The 18,308-nt window shown below is 42.2% G+C and overlaps 1 protein-coding gene across 3 annotated transcripts in view; it reads left to right on the top strand.

Moving 5' to 3' along the window:
* The window catches only part of SCAPER (S-phase cyclin A associated protein in the ER), a 352,222-nt gene that overhangs the window by 309,523 nt on the left and 24,391 nt on the right, over positions 1-18,308 (top strand). For 2 of the 3 annotated variants that reach the window (XM_031956800.1, XM_031956801.1), the window contains 2 exons: positions 4,678-4,776; positions 4,954-5,103. In XM_031956800.1, coding sequence (XP_031812660.1) covers positions 4,678-4,776; positions 4,954-5,103 — 249 coding nt within the window. The remainder of the gene's footprint in view (positions 1-4,677; positions 4,777-4,953; positions 5,104-18,308) is intronic. The other variant, XM_031956799.1, reaches the window with a different exon arrangement.

Raw genomic sequence — 18,308 nt, 5'->3', positions numbered from 1 at the left:
TCCACTGCTGTAGTCTGCCTAATGCCTGAGGATAATTAGAAGGGACCTCCAGGTTAGACCTGATTGGAAGCCAAGCTCTCCACCCCAAAGCCGTCCGTTGTGCTCTTGATAGCTTAATGTGCTCATGAGCTTTTCCTTAGCGTCCCGCAAGTTCTCATCCTTTCCCAGCCAAATCTAGATACATATGTTACCTCCTCACCTCCATTCCTTTCAGCCTCATTTTCAGCTTCACCATTTGATTGAAACTGCTTTCTTCAACGTCAAACATGATCTGATTCTTCGAGCCAATGGCATTTTCCTCATCTTTGTCTTTGGCTCTCTGAATCCTTGACATCCTTCTCTCTGGACTTCTGTGATGTGGCTTTTCCTGGTTTTCCTTCTGCCTGTCGAACTAGTTCCCAGTCAGTACAGTACTATTATCCTCAACCTCAGTTGTCCAGCCCCCCAAGTGAAGGCACAAGGCTCTTTCCTGGACCCTCAGCTCTGCTCTTTCTCTCTCTACCTCCCCTCAGGAACCTTCTCAACTCTCACAGGTCAGTGAACATTTCTATATAGATGTTTCTCGAGTCCGTGTAGCCAGCCCTAGCATCTGCTGGTATCCCTTCTCCCATCTCCAACTGCTTGTTGAAGATCTCTGGCTGGATGTCCTCTAGGCCTCTCAGGCCCACCATGTCTGACAGAGAATTCATTCACTTCCCCCAAACTCCCTGTCTTCTCCTGACTTCTCTGCTTCCATTGAGAGTGTTCTTCCAGTTGCCTCGGCTCCTCCATCAGCTCCTCCATGGTCTGGACTCTGCTCTTGTCCCATCCCCTCCTTACACACACCCCCTTCTCTCCCCTTACAAGCCTACTTACCTGGCTCAGGCACTTCCCACATCTGCCCTGGCCTCCTCACTGCATGTCTTACTTACCATCTCTCTCTCTCTTCCACAAAAGAATCTTCCCAAAGCATAGAAACTACCATGTCATTTCTCTCTTCAAGAAGCATCAGTGATCTCCTGTTAACTGTGGAATAAAGTAAAGAAGACCTGAATTCAGATTCTGCTTCAGACCTGAGCAGGTCACCTTCTCTGCCTCAGTTACCCCAGTGGTAAAATTAAGGGGTTGGGCTGGCCGGCCTCGAGGGCCTCAAAAGGCCTTCACCTCCCGACTCCGACCTCTCTTCAGCCTCACTCCACATCATTTCCCTTCCTGCCCTCTCCTATCAGATACACTGGTTTCCTTGTCAATTCCCCAGCTTAGCCTCCCATTCCTTTGTGGCCTCTCCCCAAGCGGTCCGCCCTGCTTGAAATGCAGCCCACCTCTCTCCCCCAGACCACCCCAGCCCCAGCCTTTCCTTGTCTCCTTAGTTAGCATAAAGCCTTCCTCCGACACGCTTACCTGGCTCTGTTGTGTCTCCTCTGTGGAAGTTAAGCTCCTGGAGGGAGGACACTGCCTCCTGTGTGTCTCTGCCAGGTGCGCTTGAGAGCGACTTGCTGCCCTGCCCCCACCAGGCTCGCTTGGACTCCGCGTCCCCTGGTCTTCTGCTTCCCACCTGGCACTTCTCTGAGCTGCTTTCCTTCCTTGTGGTCCCCATTCTGCAGCTTCCTGGTTCCCCTTCTTGCCCCCCCCCCCCCCCCCCAGCCCAGTGGATCTCCAGCTTCCTCTCACTTCCTTGGATAGCCAGTGCCCATTTAAAAGAAGAAACCTTTGCAGCCTGTCAGCCACCTCTGTCTTGTAATAAGCCAGCACCCCAAAACCGGAGATCACGGGAGAGAGCCTGTTGCCATCATCCTCCCTGGCCCGCTGCCAGTACGCGTCTGCACCCTGGCCCTTAGACCACTGCAGGCAGTCACTCCTTAGCATCTGCAGGAAGGGCCACCCTCACTGTTGACGTGATTAAAAACGTGTCATGTTTGACTTGCGGCCCCTGAACCGGCACCGGGCACGAGAGAGAGCCCTGCCCTGCCCTCAAGGAGCTCCCAAAAGAGCTCCCTGATGGGGACGACCAATGACTAAACATGAAGATGTCTCCAGATTAAACAGAAAGTATTTACTTTGGGTAATGGAAGATTCAGAGCATTTTAGGGAGTGGTGAGTGAGGAAAGATCATTTGTAGAAGGTGGAATGTTTTTAAACGCACTTCCATTAGTCAAGAACAGCGTCACTTCATAATCTCCTTAAATAAAAGCTAGAAGGAATTGAAGAGGTCTGTTTTCCAGACATGCGCAGGATCTGATCCACTGTAATAATTATATAATATAAAAATGTTATTATAACAGCATAATTTTGTGGAGTCTTCCTGATTCCAAGCCCAGTGTTTAAGCCACCGTACCACCTGGCTGCCCTCCGGCTTTTCCTTACACTCTCTTGTCAGATTGTTCATGTTAAGAAGGCTGATTGGAAAAGTGACCTCAAGAAGTAGTAAGGGCTGTTTAGATTGTCTATGGGGGTTCTTAGCTTCTGGCCTGGGAACTTGTTTTCTAGTCTGGTAACCATATTTTAACATCATTAATTTTCTTTGTGATCCTGTGTGGGGTTTTTGCACTTAAAAGCATCATTCTGAGAAAGAGTTCAGAGGCAAACTACTGCCAAAGGGGTCCATGGCATAAAAGCCATCGTCTAGAGGGAGAAGAAGAGACAAATAAAAGTAACCTTGAATACTCTGTTGATGGCGAAGGTCCTATTGGATCCTGGAGAGGCAGGTAGCCCAATCAGAGCAACAAGGAGATGGGATCTGAGCAGACTAGAAAGGGCACCAGACGGGGAGCCTGATGAGGGGAGCCAGCCTCTCCCTGCCACTCTCCAGGCTGCTCTTTCCTCAAGAATGAGGAGATTGGAACTGATCATTTCTAGGGTCTCTTCAAACTAAGTCTAAGATCCTGTAACAATACAGACAGCAAAGTAAGGGATCCAAAGGAGAGATCCAAAGCCCTTCCAACAAACATTGTGGAAACATCTTGAAGTGTGTCTCCCAGACTCTTCTCTCCAGAAAATGAGAAGATTACACAAGACACATTCAAGATGGGGAGACAGAAAAATGCCAAGCATGATTTAAACTAAGTAGAAGGTGGGGACAGAAGGGAGCAGTTTGGGGAATACCACCTGCTTGTTCTGGGCCCATTTCATTATGTGCCAATAAAACAGGAACAGTATTTCCTAGCTTCAGAAAACAGTTGAATTCCAGGATGAGTACTGGCTCGCTGAGCCCTAAGCTAGGATAATGTAGGTCTCCTTTCTTTGGATAGCTGTAACCACTGGATGATGAGCTCTGTACTGATTGGGTAATTCTGCCTAAATCATGACAGATTCCACTTACCTACAAAGCACTTGAAGGTTTACAGAGAGAAGGTCTTCCCCATGTCAGTTTTGCTCAAGGTCAGACAACAAAACACATGTTAAAGCTGATGTGAATCTGTCTCCTGAGTCCAAATCCAGCACTGCTCCCAGAGACTAAAGAGGAAATCATTTCCTTTAAAACTGGGTTTACTTATTTAACATATATTGGATTACTTGCCATCTAGGAGAAGGGGTAAAGAGAAGGGAGGGAAAATTGGAACACAAGGTTTAGAAGGGTTAATGTTGAAAAATTCTCCATGTATATGTTTTGAAAACAAAAGGTTTTAATTTAAAAAAAAAAAAGGAAAAGGAAAGAAAAAAACAAAATGAAAAAAAATTAAAAATAGGTTTAATTTTTCTGTTCAAACTGACATGTCCCTGGATCTGTTTTTCTTGATAGTTTAACAGAGAGCATGAGGTTACACTACAGGTGGATATAAGTAAGAAGTAAGGACAGGCCAGAAGAAATGTCAAGGAGCAGAATGTACCCAAACTTGCCTTGGGACCTGGAAAGTGTCATTCTTGCTCAGGCCGGTGACCCTAATGTTGAAGATTTATTTAGCCAGGCATTTCCTTCAGAAATGTGGATTCATTTTATTTCAGAAGTCTTTGCTAAAATGACTATATTTTGCAGCGTGGACTGAATTGTACGGGGGACAATGCTTTCTATCACTTGTACACCATGACAGATTTGTTCTGAACAAAGACAAAGACAAAGTCAAGGAACATTCAAGATGAACCACTTTCCTGAAGACTCACACTGTCACCTCGTTTCATTTTCTAGATAGTTTAACTTAGTCCTTGGGCTTCGCTTTTCCCCTTTGACCTTGGGTCACTCTGTCTGCTTGACATGTTTACTAAATAGAGGCCACAGGTACATTTGGATTCTCGTCCATCACCCCCATTAACTTGCTGAGTTTAGAAAGTACACCAGAAAGCCTTAAGGCTGAGAGTTCCCAACTGCCCTTCCCCACCCCACCCCCATCTTGGAAACCTCCCGCTCTTGAAACTGTTTATTTCCAAGTCTTGGAGCTGGGCCGGTCCCTTAAGGCCTTCTGGGCCAACCCAGACCTGAACAGGAAGCTGTGGACAGCATACTTGACAAGAGGAATTTGAAAAAGTGTTGATTATTCCTCGTCTTTCTCTTCTGTTTGCAACACACAGGTAACCAGTGAAGACAGGATTTGCCCCTTGTGCAGAAGTGAGGGTTTTCTCTTTGCTTCATAGTATCACTAAAAGGGCCTGGAGCACTCAGTGTGTCCTGCACTTGCCCTGTTCCCCAAATGACAGCCTGCAGACAGTGGTCAGCTAAGTTCTGATAGGTGCCCACGTGAGCTCTGCTCTTTTTCCGATTTCCAGATGAATGATGTGTCTCATCACCATGTGTGTGATTACTGGGAGAAGCGGGGAGCTGCCCCACACACCAGATTGCATCAGGTCACAGATTTTGCTGGAAAGGTGACATTATATATTACGGATTGGGCTGGCGTGAATGTTTGGTGTTTGAGGTTCTCTTGAAAGAGCAACAAGAAGTCATTTTAAAATGGCATCCCTTATTTTAATTAAGCTCCTCCGCTCCTCCAGGTGGGGGGGCCACCACTCCGATTACAAATGACCCCTTTTGCTTTCTGTCAGTCCATTGTAGGTGCAGAAGGGCTGTCCCTGGCATTCCGGCACATTCTCAGCTCCCTGCTGTGGCACTGCGCCCACCACTCCTGCGAAGTCCTGCTCCACGAAGTCATCATCTGTGTGGGCTACTTTACCGTAAACCATCCAGACAACCAGGTAAGAGATGGGGACCGGTGCATCTCTCTGACTCCCTCCCTGGGGCGGCCTGTCCCTCTGTGTGCCTCAGTTTCCTTGTCTGAAAAAAGGAGAACCTCGAACTAAGTGAGCTCGAAGGTTTCCTTTGGGCCGTGCTGGGACCTTTCTCTGGTGATAAGGGGAGCTTAGAGAGAGTGAGAAGAGGCAAGATTGGCCATAGTGAAGCCATCATCCTTGTGCAGATGGAACACTGATCCTCCTGCTCCTCCATATATATCAGCCAGTCAGTAAGCAAGTGTTTCGTCAAGCCCTTTCCTTGTGCCAGGTGCTAGGCAAGTGATGAAAAAACAGAAATGCAAAGATGGGATCCTTTCCCTCGAGAATCTCACGTTCCCACGCAGGAGGCAACATGTCCTTTGTACGGACAGTCTGTATCTGTGTACACTTGGTAAAAACAGATCATCTCAGGGAGGAGGGGCTGGCGAGGGAGGGACGATGGAAGGCCCCTTTCAGAGGCCAGAACTGCTGAGTCTTGAGAGGAACTGGAAGAGGGAGAAGAGGTTTGGAATGTGGCGATAAGGTGACGGGTAGGGACAGTATGGGAGAGGAGGAAAGGGCCGAAGGAGGCTGGGCTGGGACGGCTTCTCTGTTCGGCCTTAAAGGCGATGAGCCACCACAGGAGTGCATGGACAATCACCTCTGCAGTTGGGGGAGGGGAGACCATGGGGGGGCCACCCCGGCAGACCAGGGGTGAACCGAGAGAAGCAGAGGCATGGGGAAGCTAAACATGAATGAAGACTAGCCGGAGGATTAGCCGTGGGGCAGCAGGGAAGGGACATGGGGAGGCTGTGAGCCGTGCTTCTGGGAGAGGGATGGTCGGGCTGTGGGGAAGAAAGGAGGCCTGGGGGAAAGACACAGTGAAGGAATGAAGCCCCTGGGCTATCCTCAGGACACCCCAAAGGCAGTGGTGATGCAGGAACAGAGCCCAGGGCCAGGGCTGGAAAGAGGGCCTGGGAGCTCTCTGACCTTGGGAGGCTGGCGAGGTAGCTTACAGGAGAGCTTCGGGTCCAGGACACTCACAGTGAGTGAGTGGGGGTGGAGGAAGGCAGAAGCCGCATCACATAAACCTAGAGCGGAGGCCGGGGACGGTGAGCAAGTGCTCCGCAAGCTTCGACTTGGGCACAGCCCCTGTCCTCCCTAGGCAGACAAACTGGCTTAAGAGAAGCCAAACCAGAGGAGACCGGCGCTGTCTCCCCTAAAACTGCCCTGTTTTACATGAGTTATCCTGATAGCGTTGGGTTGCTGGGTGCTTTCTTTGTGGACGTCGGATATTCTGCCATTCTAACAGCCGTGAATGTGGAACTAGGCCATATATACTGCGATGATCCATAGAGACACTCTAAATGTCACAGCACTTTTAGACAACTTGTTCAGTAATTGCCAAATCAATAGCAAGTGCTCATCTCCTCACTGAGACTTTTCTACACACTTTTTTTGCTCCTCAGCCAATGAATTTTTGCCTGCGTACATGCTTTTAGAATTATTTGTAATGGTAGAATCTATGAATATGTTGTATAAAGTACAAAAACACATATTCTATATTTGGAGGGATCACTGGTGCTCTCATTTTAGTTAATAGACATTTGGTACCTTCTGTTAAGACAGGTGCTATCAATCACAAGATTAGAAGAATTCTTAGAAGAAACTAGTAAAGTGCTTTGCTACTCATTTGTGTGCTGCTATAATGTGTTTGAATCACCATGTATGGGTCATATTCAGTTTTGCAGTGAAAATGGAATCTATATTACCCCCTTTGACCTAACTCTTCTGTCATTCTTTATACCAAAAGTGCATAATCTTTCTACTTCTCACTTGATTCAAAATTTTAAGCAAATTGAGTTTGTGGCAATCCTGCATCAAACAAGGCTATTGGTGACATTTTCCCAACAGCATATGCTTACATTGGGTTGTGTTTTTAAAATTCTACAGTATTTCAAACTTTTTTCATTATTTTTATACCCGTTCATATCTGTTATGGTAATCAGTGATCTGTGGTGTTATTATTGTAATTATTTTGAGATGCCAAGAATCACACGTGTACTATATAGGATGACAAGCTTTTTTTTTTTCTTTCTATTTTCCCTAGTTACATGCAAAATAACATTTTTGGAGTTATGCATGTATATTCTTTCTTTTTCACATATTTCCATATGTGAAAAATCAGAACTGAAGGGAAAAACCACAAGAAAAAAAAATGAAGGAAAAAAAAAGTGAATCTAGCATGTGTTGATTTACATTCAATGTCCCTAGTTCTCTTTTTGGATGCTAGTGGCATTTTCCATCCAAAATTTATTGTGATTACCTTGGATGACTAAACTGCTGAGAAGAACCAAATCTATATAGTTGATCATCACACTATCTTGATCTTGCTGTATATGATATTTTCCCTGGTTCTGCTTGTTTCACTCAGCATCAGTTCATGTAAATCTTTCCAAGCTTTTCTAAAATAAGCTTGTTCATTATTTTTTATAGAACAATAATATTCCACTACTTTCATATAACCTAACTTGTTCAGCCATTCCCCAGTGAATTCCCCAGTGGACAAAGAATTTCCATTTCTTTGCCATCACAAAAAAAAGCTGATAGAAACATTTTTACACATATGGTTCTTTTTCCCTCTTTTATAAATTCCTTGGGAGACAAACTGAATAGTAGCATTTTATATCAAAAGGTATCACAGTTTTATAATCTTGTGAGCATAACTCCAAATTGTTCTCCAGAATGGTTCAATCAGTTCACAATTCCACCAGCAATGCATTAGTGTCCCAGTTTTTCCACATATCCAACATTTATCATTACCTTTTCCTGTCATCTTAACCAGTCTGATAAGTGTGAGGTAGTATCTCAGAGTTGCTTTAATTTGCATTTCTCTAATCAAATGATTGAGAGCATTTTTTCATAGAACTTTAGATGCCTTTAATGTCTTCATCTGAGAATTGTTCATATCTTTCGACCATTTATCAACTGAGGAATAATTTGTATTCTTATAAATCTGACTCCATTCTTTATATTTTAGAAATGAGGCTTTTATCAGAAATACTGGCTGTAAAAATCATTTCCAAAGTTTCTGTTTCCATTATAATCTTGACTACATTGGTTTTGTTTGTACAAAAACTTTTTAATTTGATGTAATCAAACACAACTTCTATTCACTAGTCTCCATAGTTCTCTCTCTGGATGCAGATGACACTTTCCATCCCAAGTCTTTCTTGAATCACTGCATTTCTGAAGAGAGCCAAGTCCATCACAGTTGGTTATCACATAATCTTGCCATTATTATGTACAGCATTCTCTTAGTTCTGCTCACTTCATTTCAGCATCAGTTCATATAAGTCTTTCCAGGCCTTTCTGAAATCATCCTGTTGGTCATTTCTTTCAGAACAATAATATTCCATGACATTCATATACCATAACTTATTTGGCCATTCCCCTACTGATAGGTATCCATTCAGTTTCCAGTTCTTTGCCACTACAAAAAGGGCCGCCCCAGATACTTTTGTACATGTGGGTCCTTTTCCATTTTTTATGATCTCTTTGGGATACAGACCTATAGATGCACTGCTGGATCAAAGGGTATATGCACAGTTTGATAGTCCTTTGGACATAGTTCCAGAATGGTTGGATCATTTCACAACTCCACCAATAATGTATCAGTGTCCCAATTTTCCCACATCCCCTCCAAAACTTTTCATTATCTTTTCCTGTCATCTTAGCCAGTCTGAGTGGTGAAGTGGCATGTAAAAGTGATATCTTTAGGGTCTGATAGGACCATGTGAAAGTTTTTAAGGATGAGGGAGGATAGCATGTATTTTTGAAGGCAACAGAGAATGAGCTTCTTTGTCAAGAAAACCCCATTATGGAAAGTTGAATGTGGCTAAAACGACTCAACAACAACAACCAAAGGGAATGAGCTTATTGGTAGAGAAAGATTAGAAATTGGAAAATGAGAGAGAAATGACTTTGGAGGCCCCCTCTGGCAGACAGGCAGGGGTGGGATCAAGTGCCACATAGAGGAAAGACTGGAAAAAAGGAAGAGTATTCAGACTTATAGAGTAAGGAAAAAGAAGGCAGTCGTGGAAAAGGGTCTCTTTTTTCTCCAAAGAGGAAGCAAGGTTGTCAGCTGAGAGGGCAAAAGGAAAGTGTGATATGAGAGGCTCGAGAGAAAGAAAGGCAACATTCAAGTGTGATACAGTCAGTTGGGGAAAGAGTTCAAAGATCTAATGCAGAGAGGGCCCAATTGAGATTAAATCACATTGTGGAGGATTCACTACTATTGCTTGGCTTCTAGCACCTCCCAGCAGAAATGTCAAAGTTATCCAGGTCTGGGACCCATCAAAGCATTAGAGAGACTTGGAGTCAGAAGGCCTGCTTCAAATCCCACCTCTGCCATTACTTACTTTTGTGACCTTGGTCAATCACTCACTGCATCTGCAGAATGGGGGTTAGACTATTATATCACTGAGGTCTCTCCTAGCTCTAATGTGACCTAAAGAATAGTCTACAGGCCTTTGGACTGAGACACATACCTGATGGGCAGACTGACCACCCAGATCCTACAAATATGAAGTAAATACATGAGAAATTACAGTAGGCGACTTCTTCCACCGTCGGAATGCACAGTCAGCCCAAAGTCCAGGCCACAGCCCCCAGCTTGGCCAGACAGGAGTTGCCTCTGGATTCAGACATGGCAAGATTCTCCTTAGAAAAACCCAGGAAAGTCAGAAAGCCCTGGATTCAAGGGGGAATCGGGGATTATCCAGGAAGCAAGCAGCCACCAGGGTGCCATGAGAGTGTTCCGACTGAGACACTCCAGGTCTCCAGCCAACACACTCGCTCTCTCATAAGAAGCCCTAGAGATAGGGCAGCACAGGAAGCCAGAAAATGCCACATGATGTCAAGCAGAGCCAACTGCCCACTTATTAGCTTCTTCAGGCAAAAAGAAGAGCAGGAAGGTGGATCCTGCTGAAGAGCTGGAAAAAGGACTGCGTCAAAGAAAATACTTCTGAGCATAATGATTGTGACTCTGAAGATCTTCCAAAGGAAGGCATGATAGGTTCCATAATAATGGCAAAAAGTGACTCAAAAGCAAAAATGAATCTTTCACAAGGACCACATAGATATATGTGGTACCTATTAGTATTAATCAACTAATAAACATTCAGTACAGTACTATGTGCCAGGCCAAAAAAAAAAATCCCTGCCCTTAAGGAACTTACAGTGTAATGAAGAAAGACAACATACACAAAAAAGGGTAAATGGTAGAGAGAAGGACCCACAACAAGGACATGTTAGAGAACACTGTAGCTGATGGGAAATGAATGGAAGCAAGAAAAAAAGTGAAACAAAAATTCTGGAGGAAAGAATTGGAAAGATAACAAAGCTCTGAAGGAAAGAAGTGGAGAAGTAGCTTAAAGACAGAATGGCAAATCAGATTCTGAAAACTCCAAATAAATCAATGACTCCATCAGAAACAAAGAAATATCAGAACAAAATCAAAAGATTGAAAAAGTAGACAAAAATATAAGCTACCTGTATAAGAAACTGTGACCTTGGAAATAAGTCAGGATCAGATAATCACTGGACTAATGAGCTAGCAAGAAGGAACCTGCCCCAGCTTATATATGGCATAAAGGTAGGACTTCAATTTGGATTCCAGTCTTCTTACTTCTAGTAGTGATCCTATTATCCAAGTCAAAATCAATAATTCCATTTTTCTGGTGAAGAAATTGAGACCCAGAGTCACAATGCAATTAGATGTCTGAGTTAAGAAGGGAACTCAGTTCTCCTGACCCCTAATCTGAAACTCATACTCTGCAACGAATATTTGGGGTTTTTTAACTGAAAGCAGATTTCCAAACTATCAAGAAATCAAAGCTATTCAGGGTGGGAAGAGGACTACTTAATTTTTTTTAGTCCTTCTACACCATTTTTCAGCCCCTTTTTAGATATCATATTTTGTAAAGACAGCTTGTGCTTTTATTTTTATAAAACTGGGGATTGGGGTATAGGGCTATAAAGGAAAGTAGTTCCACTATGCAGCTATTGTGCACCAAAGATTGTCCATTAAATTGATCCTTTGTATCTGCCACCATTTAGCCTATTAACTGAAGGGGATAGGTCCCCTGGCACTAACCATGGCCCAGAAGAGAAACCTATGTAATAAAATTAATGTCCTTATCTTTGATTAAGCCAATCATCTATTTACTATAGTGTTACAGTTTCTAATTAAAATGTTGTTGTTTTAATTAAAAATCTCCATGTGTTTTATGGCTCTTTCATTTCTGTTTCTAAATTCTGTCCTATTTAATTATTATAATGAATATAATTAGGATATGCTGTCAGCCATTCACTTCATTTGCATTTTATATTAGATGATTGAATGTGGTCTGATAATTAAATTAAGGGAATGACAGATGATTTGCCTGTCTGCACATTTCCATGTTGGGAATAAGAGACTTTGCATATTCATATCGTTCATGAAGGTTATTGCTCCTATAAAGGGGCTTGGAAGGGCTGGGGACAACCCTCTGGAGCTGCCAGCCTCTGAACCACTTTCTTTCTAGAAAAGGTTGCACTCTTGGATATTTATTTGTCTACTCCTTACAAAACAAGTCCCTGCTAAAGCCTCTTACCTTGAAAGATAAGGGTCAGGAAATCCAAACTCATGATTGGACTCCACTGCTAACTAGTTGTTCCAATTCCATGAAATGGGAGTGTTTTGTATGACCTGCTTCTCTGGATTGTTGTAAACCTTAAAGTGCTTTGAAATGCACATTGTGGGGACTGAATTAATTAATCCAGGACATTCCCTGCATGTTTGTTGAGGGAAGACTAATCTTCATCAACAAGTATGTTTAAGCGCTCATTGTGTGCCAGAAATGATGCTAGGGATACAGTGCATCTCCAAAAACAATCAAAACAAATGCATGTTCACATGCTCTGAAGGAAAGGCCCTGGCACCCAGACACATCGGCTCCCTGGGAGGCTGGCTGGGAAAGCTGAGCTCCAAGGGAATCCAAGAATTTCAGAAGGGAGAGGGGAAGAAGGGGAACATCCTGGGCACATCCCGGGCATGGGGTGGAGGGGCACATCCTGGGCATGGAGTGGAGGGGCACATCCTGGGCATGGGGTAGAGGGACACATCTCAGCACAGGACAACCAATGCAGAGTTGTGGGCGCCAGAACTGAAGATTCTCCTGCAAGAAAGAGCCTGGTGGCCCCTTTACCCAAACTCTTCAGGATTTTCAGGAATCGTTTTCTTTATTATGCATTTTTATATCCTTTAGTCACTGTGTATGAGTTAAGAACTAGAGATTTAAGAAAGAAATGAGCATGTAAGCAAAGGATGATTCAAACTAATTGCTGTGAAGAAGGAAGCAGTGTGGTGAAGGGAAAAGACCTGTCAGACCAGCAATCAGAAGACTCTTCTTTGCTCCCCAAAAGATCCGTGTCATTTGAGGGAAGTCCTTTCTTTCTCTGGGCCTCAGCTCTTCCTCTACTCGAAGACTGATCATTTATTAAGGACCTATTTTGTAGCTAGCATTATACAAGGCAGTGGAGAAACACAGACAATAGTGAAATGGTCTCTGCCCTCAAGGAACTTACACTCTCTTGGGAGAGACAGCCGGGAACCTCTATAGCCATATACAAAACACATACAAAGTGGATTTCAGGTCATCTTGGAGGGCAAGGCACAGGCCACCTGGGCTATTAGAAGAAACAGAAGGTGGAATCTGACCTGGCTCTTAAAGGAAGCCAGAAAAGGCAAGATACAGAGGTGAAGGGGAGGGAGAGGGGAAACAGCCCAAGATGCCTGGGAGGCGGAGCAAGGGGGCAGCCCCTCAGAATATTACAAAAGTAGAAAGAGACGGAGTTATGAATCTCTTTAGATGCCAAACCAGGGATCCTGTGTCTGATCCTAACAGTAATAAGGAGCCCCTGGGGTGCAGTGAAATTTGATGGTGGAGGGGACTTTGTGTAGCTTGGCAGCTCTGGACTGGAGCAGGAAGAAACTTGGGCCGGGGGGCGGGTGGGGAGAGGACCTAAGGGGAGTCTATTGCAATCGACCAGCAAAGGATGTAGAATGAGTTTGGCTTCGGTGTGTTCCAAGGACCCGTCCAATTCTGACAGTCTGTGATTCTGTGATTCTAAAAATGATCCAAGGAAACTTTGACTCAGACTATTTCCTTAAAGTGAAAAAAAAAATCATTGATTTCCAACCCTGCAAACATCTGTTGGTACTGAGAGATATACACTGTGTTTTGAGGCAAAGTTCTTCAAAAATAGATTTCAGCTTTCTGACTGTTCAGAGGATGCTTAATACCTGCTCAAACAATCTTACTTTATCCATTTCTTCTCCTCAAAAGCAAGCTGCCCAGAGTCACACCCATTTTGTAAACTACAGCACCAAATCTATGAGATGGAACCCCAGAGTAGCAGAGATTGAAAGCAAACCTGCTTTGTAATAGAACAGACTCCAAGGTTTGGCTTTCACTTTATTTGTCAAAGGATGAGTTGGCAGCAACTTCTTAAGTTGTCATACAAATATCCAGCTTTCTATGTTTTCATTCTGTGGGTGATAAAGTTTTGTTCATAAAACAAAAATACATTTTATCCAATGAAAGAACTTTAAGGTGTAATCATTTGGAAACTAAATTACCCTCCATATTAGTACAGTGAAGAAAAATGTGATTTATTTTTCTACCAAGTAGAACTTCTCTGATTGAAAACAATTTTTGTGGATTTGTTTGCCTTAACAAATCCTGTGAGTGACTTAGCTAATTTCAAGATGCAGAAATTTGACAGCCAGCCTAAAGAAGAGCTATTTGTATGAGAAGTCACTGAGTTCTCATTAGGCAAAATGAACCTTTCATTGCCTTACCTCCTTTCTCAGCAAGTTTCACAGTAGAGTAGTTTAGAATGAGCCATAGCTTCCCACAAGCAACTGGTTTTTTTTTTTTTTCCCCAAGTGTTTAGAAGCATTTGTGAGGTTACTTGTCAGCCATCCTGAAGGAAACCAACTTACCTAGGATTGGAGCTGCCTGGAAGGAATAAGCAGGACATGAAGGAAGTGTCCAGCCATGATCTGTGGGGGCGGTCAGCCAAGGTACCCAAGGCCAGAGAGCCGCCTTGGTTAGGTGCCCACGGTGCAGTGCCTCTGCAGAGATGACAGTCTGCCAGGCTCAGAGATTTGCCTTCTTAGCTTGGACTCATTTGTGGTTCACAAAGAAGTCACATTTTGACCTTGTTGCCTCTGCAGAGCACACAAGGAACATGGCCCCCATGAGACACTGCTAGCTTAAGAAAGTTGCTTGAGGGAGAGCTGACCATTTTCCTCCTAGTGACTCCTGCATCCTCCAAGTACTTCTCAGTAAGGTTTAAGTTGGATTCTTTTGTGCTTGTTGAAGTCTTTTCTAAGTTTCTGGGATTCTGTGAGGTCTGAGGTCATTTTCACTTGGCCTGGCCTGACATTCTGCTTGCTCTCCTAGATGCTGTTCTTGACTTGGATTGGGCCTTCCATCTCTAGAACAATTCTCTCTTCCTCTGGCCAGGTGAATTTGTTTCTCTCTAATAATTGGTATTCAGGTCCCATCTCCATCACCAGCCTACCCCAAAGGATCAGACAATCCTACCAATAAATTCTAATTCTCTGAGCATTAGAGTCACTAAAAAGATGGCTAATATATTCACATCACCTTTGGCTCAATATGAATGGTAACTAACATCACAAAGAATTGGTGGTTTAGACTTATTCTTTAATAGACACTGAACTACCAGTGGATTACTGAGAAATTCAACAAACTTAATTTAAAATTTCCAAATCAAGTCGAAGTTTCATGGAGGAAGGTGCCCAATTTTACCTATCTTTGTATCTCCCCTAGTTCCTTTGCTCAAAAACATGTGCTTACTTAATAATAACTCATTTTTCTTTAATACTTTAACATTTACAAAGCACTTAACTAAAAAAGCAAAAGAAAGGGAAAAGGATCTATATGTGTTGAAAATTATCTCTCCTTGGAGTTTGAATTGATCCAACCATTCTGGAACTATGCCCAAAGAGCTATCAAACTGTGCATATACCCTTTGATCCGGCAGTGTTTTTACTGGGTCTGCATCCCAAAGAGATCCTAAAAAAGGGAAAAGGATGCACATGTACAAAAATGTTTGTGGTAGCCCTTCTTATAGTGGCAAGGAATTGTAAACTGAATGGATGTCCATCATTTGGGGAATGGTTGAATAAGTTATGGTATATGAATGTTATGGAATATTATCGTTCTAATAAGGAACAATTAGTAGGATGATTTCAGAAAGGCCTGGAGAGACTTATGCTCTGATGCTGAATAAAGTGAATAGAACCAAGAGACATTATACACAGCAACAGCAAGATTATACGATGGTCAATTCTGATGGATGTGGCTCTTTTCAACAGTGAGGTGATTCAGACCAGTTCCAATGATCTTTTGATGAAGAGAGCCATCTGCATCCAGAGAGAGGACTGAGGGAATTGAGTGTGTATCACAACATAGTATTTTCACTTTTGTTGTTGTTTGCTTGCTTTTTTTTTTATTTTTTTTTCCTTTTTGATCAGCCTTTTCTTGTAAAACATTATAATTATGGAAATATACATAGAAGAATTGCACAATATGTTTAACATATATTGGATTACCTGCCATCTAGGGAAAGGGCTGGGGGAAGGGAGGTAACACAAGGTTTTGCAAGGGTGAATGTTGAAAATTATCTATTTATATATTTTGAAAATAAAAAGGAAAACAGGCAGATTCCAGATTTGAAAGCTGTCCCATGCTTTAGCATAGTCCCAGGCAAATATTTAGCCTCCAGAGGCCAGAGTGCCAGTACTAGAACCAGCAACAGATAAGCTGCTCCTAGACACTCCAATAGCACCACACTTTCACAGTGTAGGATCAAATATAAGGGATAATCATGGACTCATGGCAACATTAGTGCAGCACGAGGAAGAAAGAGAAGAATCAAAAAAAGATGAGTAAAAAAGTTAAAAAAAAATCTAGTGATAGAAATTTTTATAGTGACAAGGAAGATCAAGACACAAACTCAGAAGAAGATAGCAACATCAAAACATCTATGAGTGGAACCTTAAAGTAAAACAGGAAGTCATCTCAAACTCAGAAAGAACTCGTGAAAGAGCTAAAAAAGGAGTTTAAAAACCATATGAGAAATAGAAGAAAAATTGTGTAAAGAAATGAGAGTGATGCAAAAGAATTATGAAAAAAGAATCAACAGCTTAGAAAAAGAAAACAACTGCATAAAAAAGTAGAATTGGCCAAATGGAAAAGTAGATACAAAAATCCATTGAAGAAAACAACTCCTTAAAAGTACAATTGGCCAAACAAAAAAAGAAAGTACAAAAGATACTTGTGGATAACAAGTCCTTTAAAGTTAGAATTGGGCAAGTGGAAGCTAATGACTATGAAACATTAAGAACCAATCAAATAAATTTGAAAGAATGGAAAGTAAGAGAAACTATAAAATGCCTCATGGGAAAAATAAAATGGATCCATAAAGATAATATCAGGGTCATTGGACTATCTGGAAGCCATGATCAAAAGGAAAATCTGGACAGCATTTTTCAAGAAATTATCAAGGAAGACTGCCCTGATATTCTGGAACCAGAGGGCAAAATAAACATTGAAAGAATACACCAATAACCTAAAGAAAGAGATCTTAAAATGAGAACTCCAAGGAACATTATAGCCAAGTTTCAGATCAGGTCAAGGGGAAAATGTTGAAAGTGGCCAGAAAGAAACAATTCAAACATTGAGGAGCCACAAACAAGATTATATAGGACTTAGCAGCTGCAACATTAAAAGACCAGAAGTCATGGAACATCATATCCTGGAAGACAAAAGAGCTAGAATTACAACTAAGAATCACTTACCAAACAAAACTAAATATAATATATCAGGAAGGGGGGAGAGAAGGGGATGGTCATTCAATGAAATAGAAAAGTTTCAAGCTTTCGTAAGGAGACCAGAATTAAGCCAAAAAGTTGATCTCCAATAATAAGACTAAAAGAGAAGCATTATGGGTAAAAAGGGAAAAGAAAACATAAAAAATTCAATAGAGCTAAACTGTTTATATCCCTATGTGGGAAAATATCACTTTTGTAATTCTTATCACTAATAATACAGCTAGAAGGAATATATCCAGACAGAGGCTTCAGATTTAAGATGAATTTGCGAGAATGACATGAAAAAATAATAAAGGAATTCTTATCCCTTAGAGAGGGGTAAACTGGGTTCAGAAGGAAAGGAGAAATAAAATGCATTAAATTATTATTTCACAGTAAGAAGTGCAAAAAACCTATGGAAGGGAATATGGAAAGGTGGACAATGGCCCTCTTCAGTATTGACTCAAAGAGAGAATAATAGACACAATTAGTTGAAGATAGAAATTTATCTTATCTAAGAGGGAAATAGGAGGATAGGAGAGTCAGTAAAGAAGGGTGGGAAACTGACAAGGGAGAGAAGATCAAAAGCAGTAATAGAAAGAAGCAAAACATAGTGAGCAGGGGAAAGGTAAAAAAAGAGGACAAACAGGAGGAAAAATAGAATAGAAGGAAATACAGTTAATAATCATAAGTGAATGTGAATGGGGTGAACTCTCCCATAAAATGAAATCAGATAGCAGAGTAGATCAGAAACCAGAATCCTACAACATATTGTTTACAAGAAATATACTTGAAACAGAAAGACATAAAGAGGACAATGTTCTAAAGCAAAATCTCTTATGCTTTAGCTAACTTTAAAAAAATTAAAAAGTAGGGGTAGCAATCTTGACCTCAGACAAAATAAAAGCAAAAATAGACCTAATTTAAAAAGATAAGGAAGGAAATCTTAGCAAAAACTCTTCCTAAAAGATTGGTTGTTGTCCTTTGTTCTCAAACAGGACCAACATGACATCACTGTGTTAGTCAAGTTAGTCTTACAGTATGTCTGACTGTGGCTCAGTACAAGCTCAGAATGCTCTACCACAGGTCAGACACAAATAGTCCATATGAACATTTGGGGTAGTTTCTCTAACTTTGTGCATCTTGGGTTTCCTTTGGGGTAATTCAATTCTGCTTTGTTCATAGAACACAGCACCTTCTCTGATGAGGGGACTCCATGCTGGGTAGCCTGTGCCGGTGT

This window comes from Sarcophilus harrisii, chromosome 2, assembly GCF_902635505.1.
Source record: "Sarcophilus harrisii chromosome 2, mSarHar1.11, whole genome shotgun sequence".
In the NCBI taxonomy this organism is placed as follows: Eukaryota; Metazoa; Chordata; class Mammalia; order Dasyuromorphia; family Dasyuridae; genus Sarcophilus; species Sarcophilus harrisii.
The sequence above is the reverse complement of the archived record's forward strand: the minus strand, read 5'-3'. Positions and strand labels throughout refer to the sequence as shown.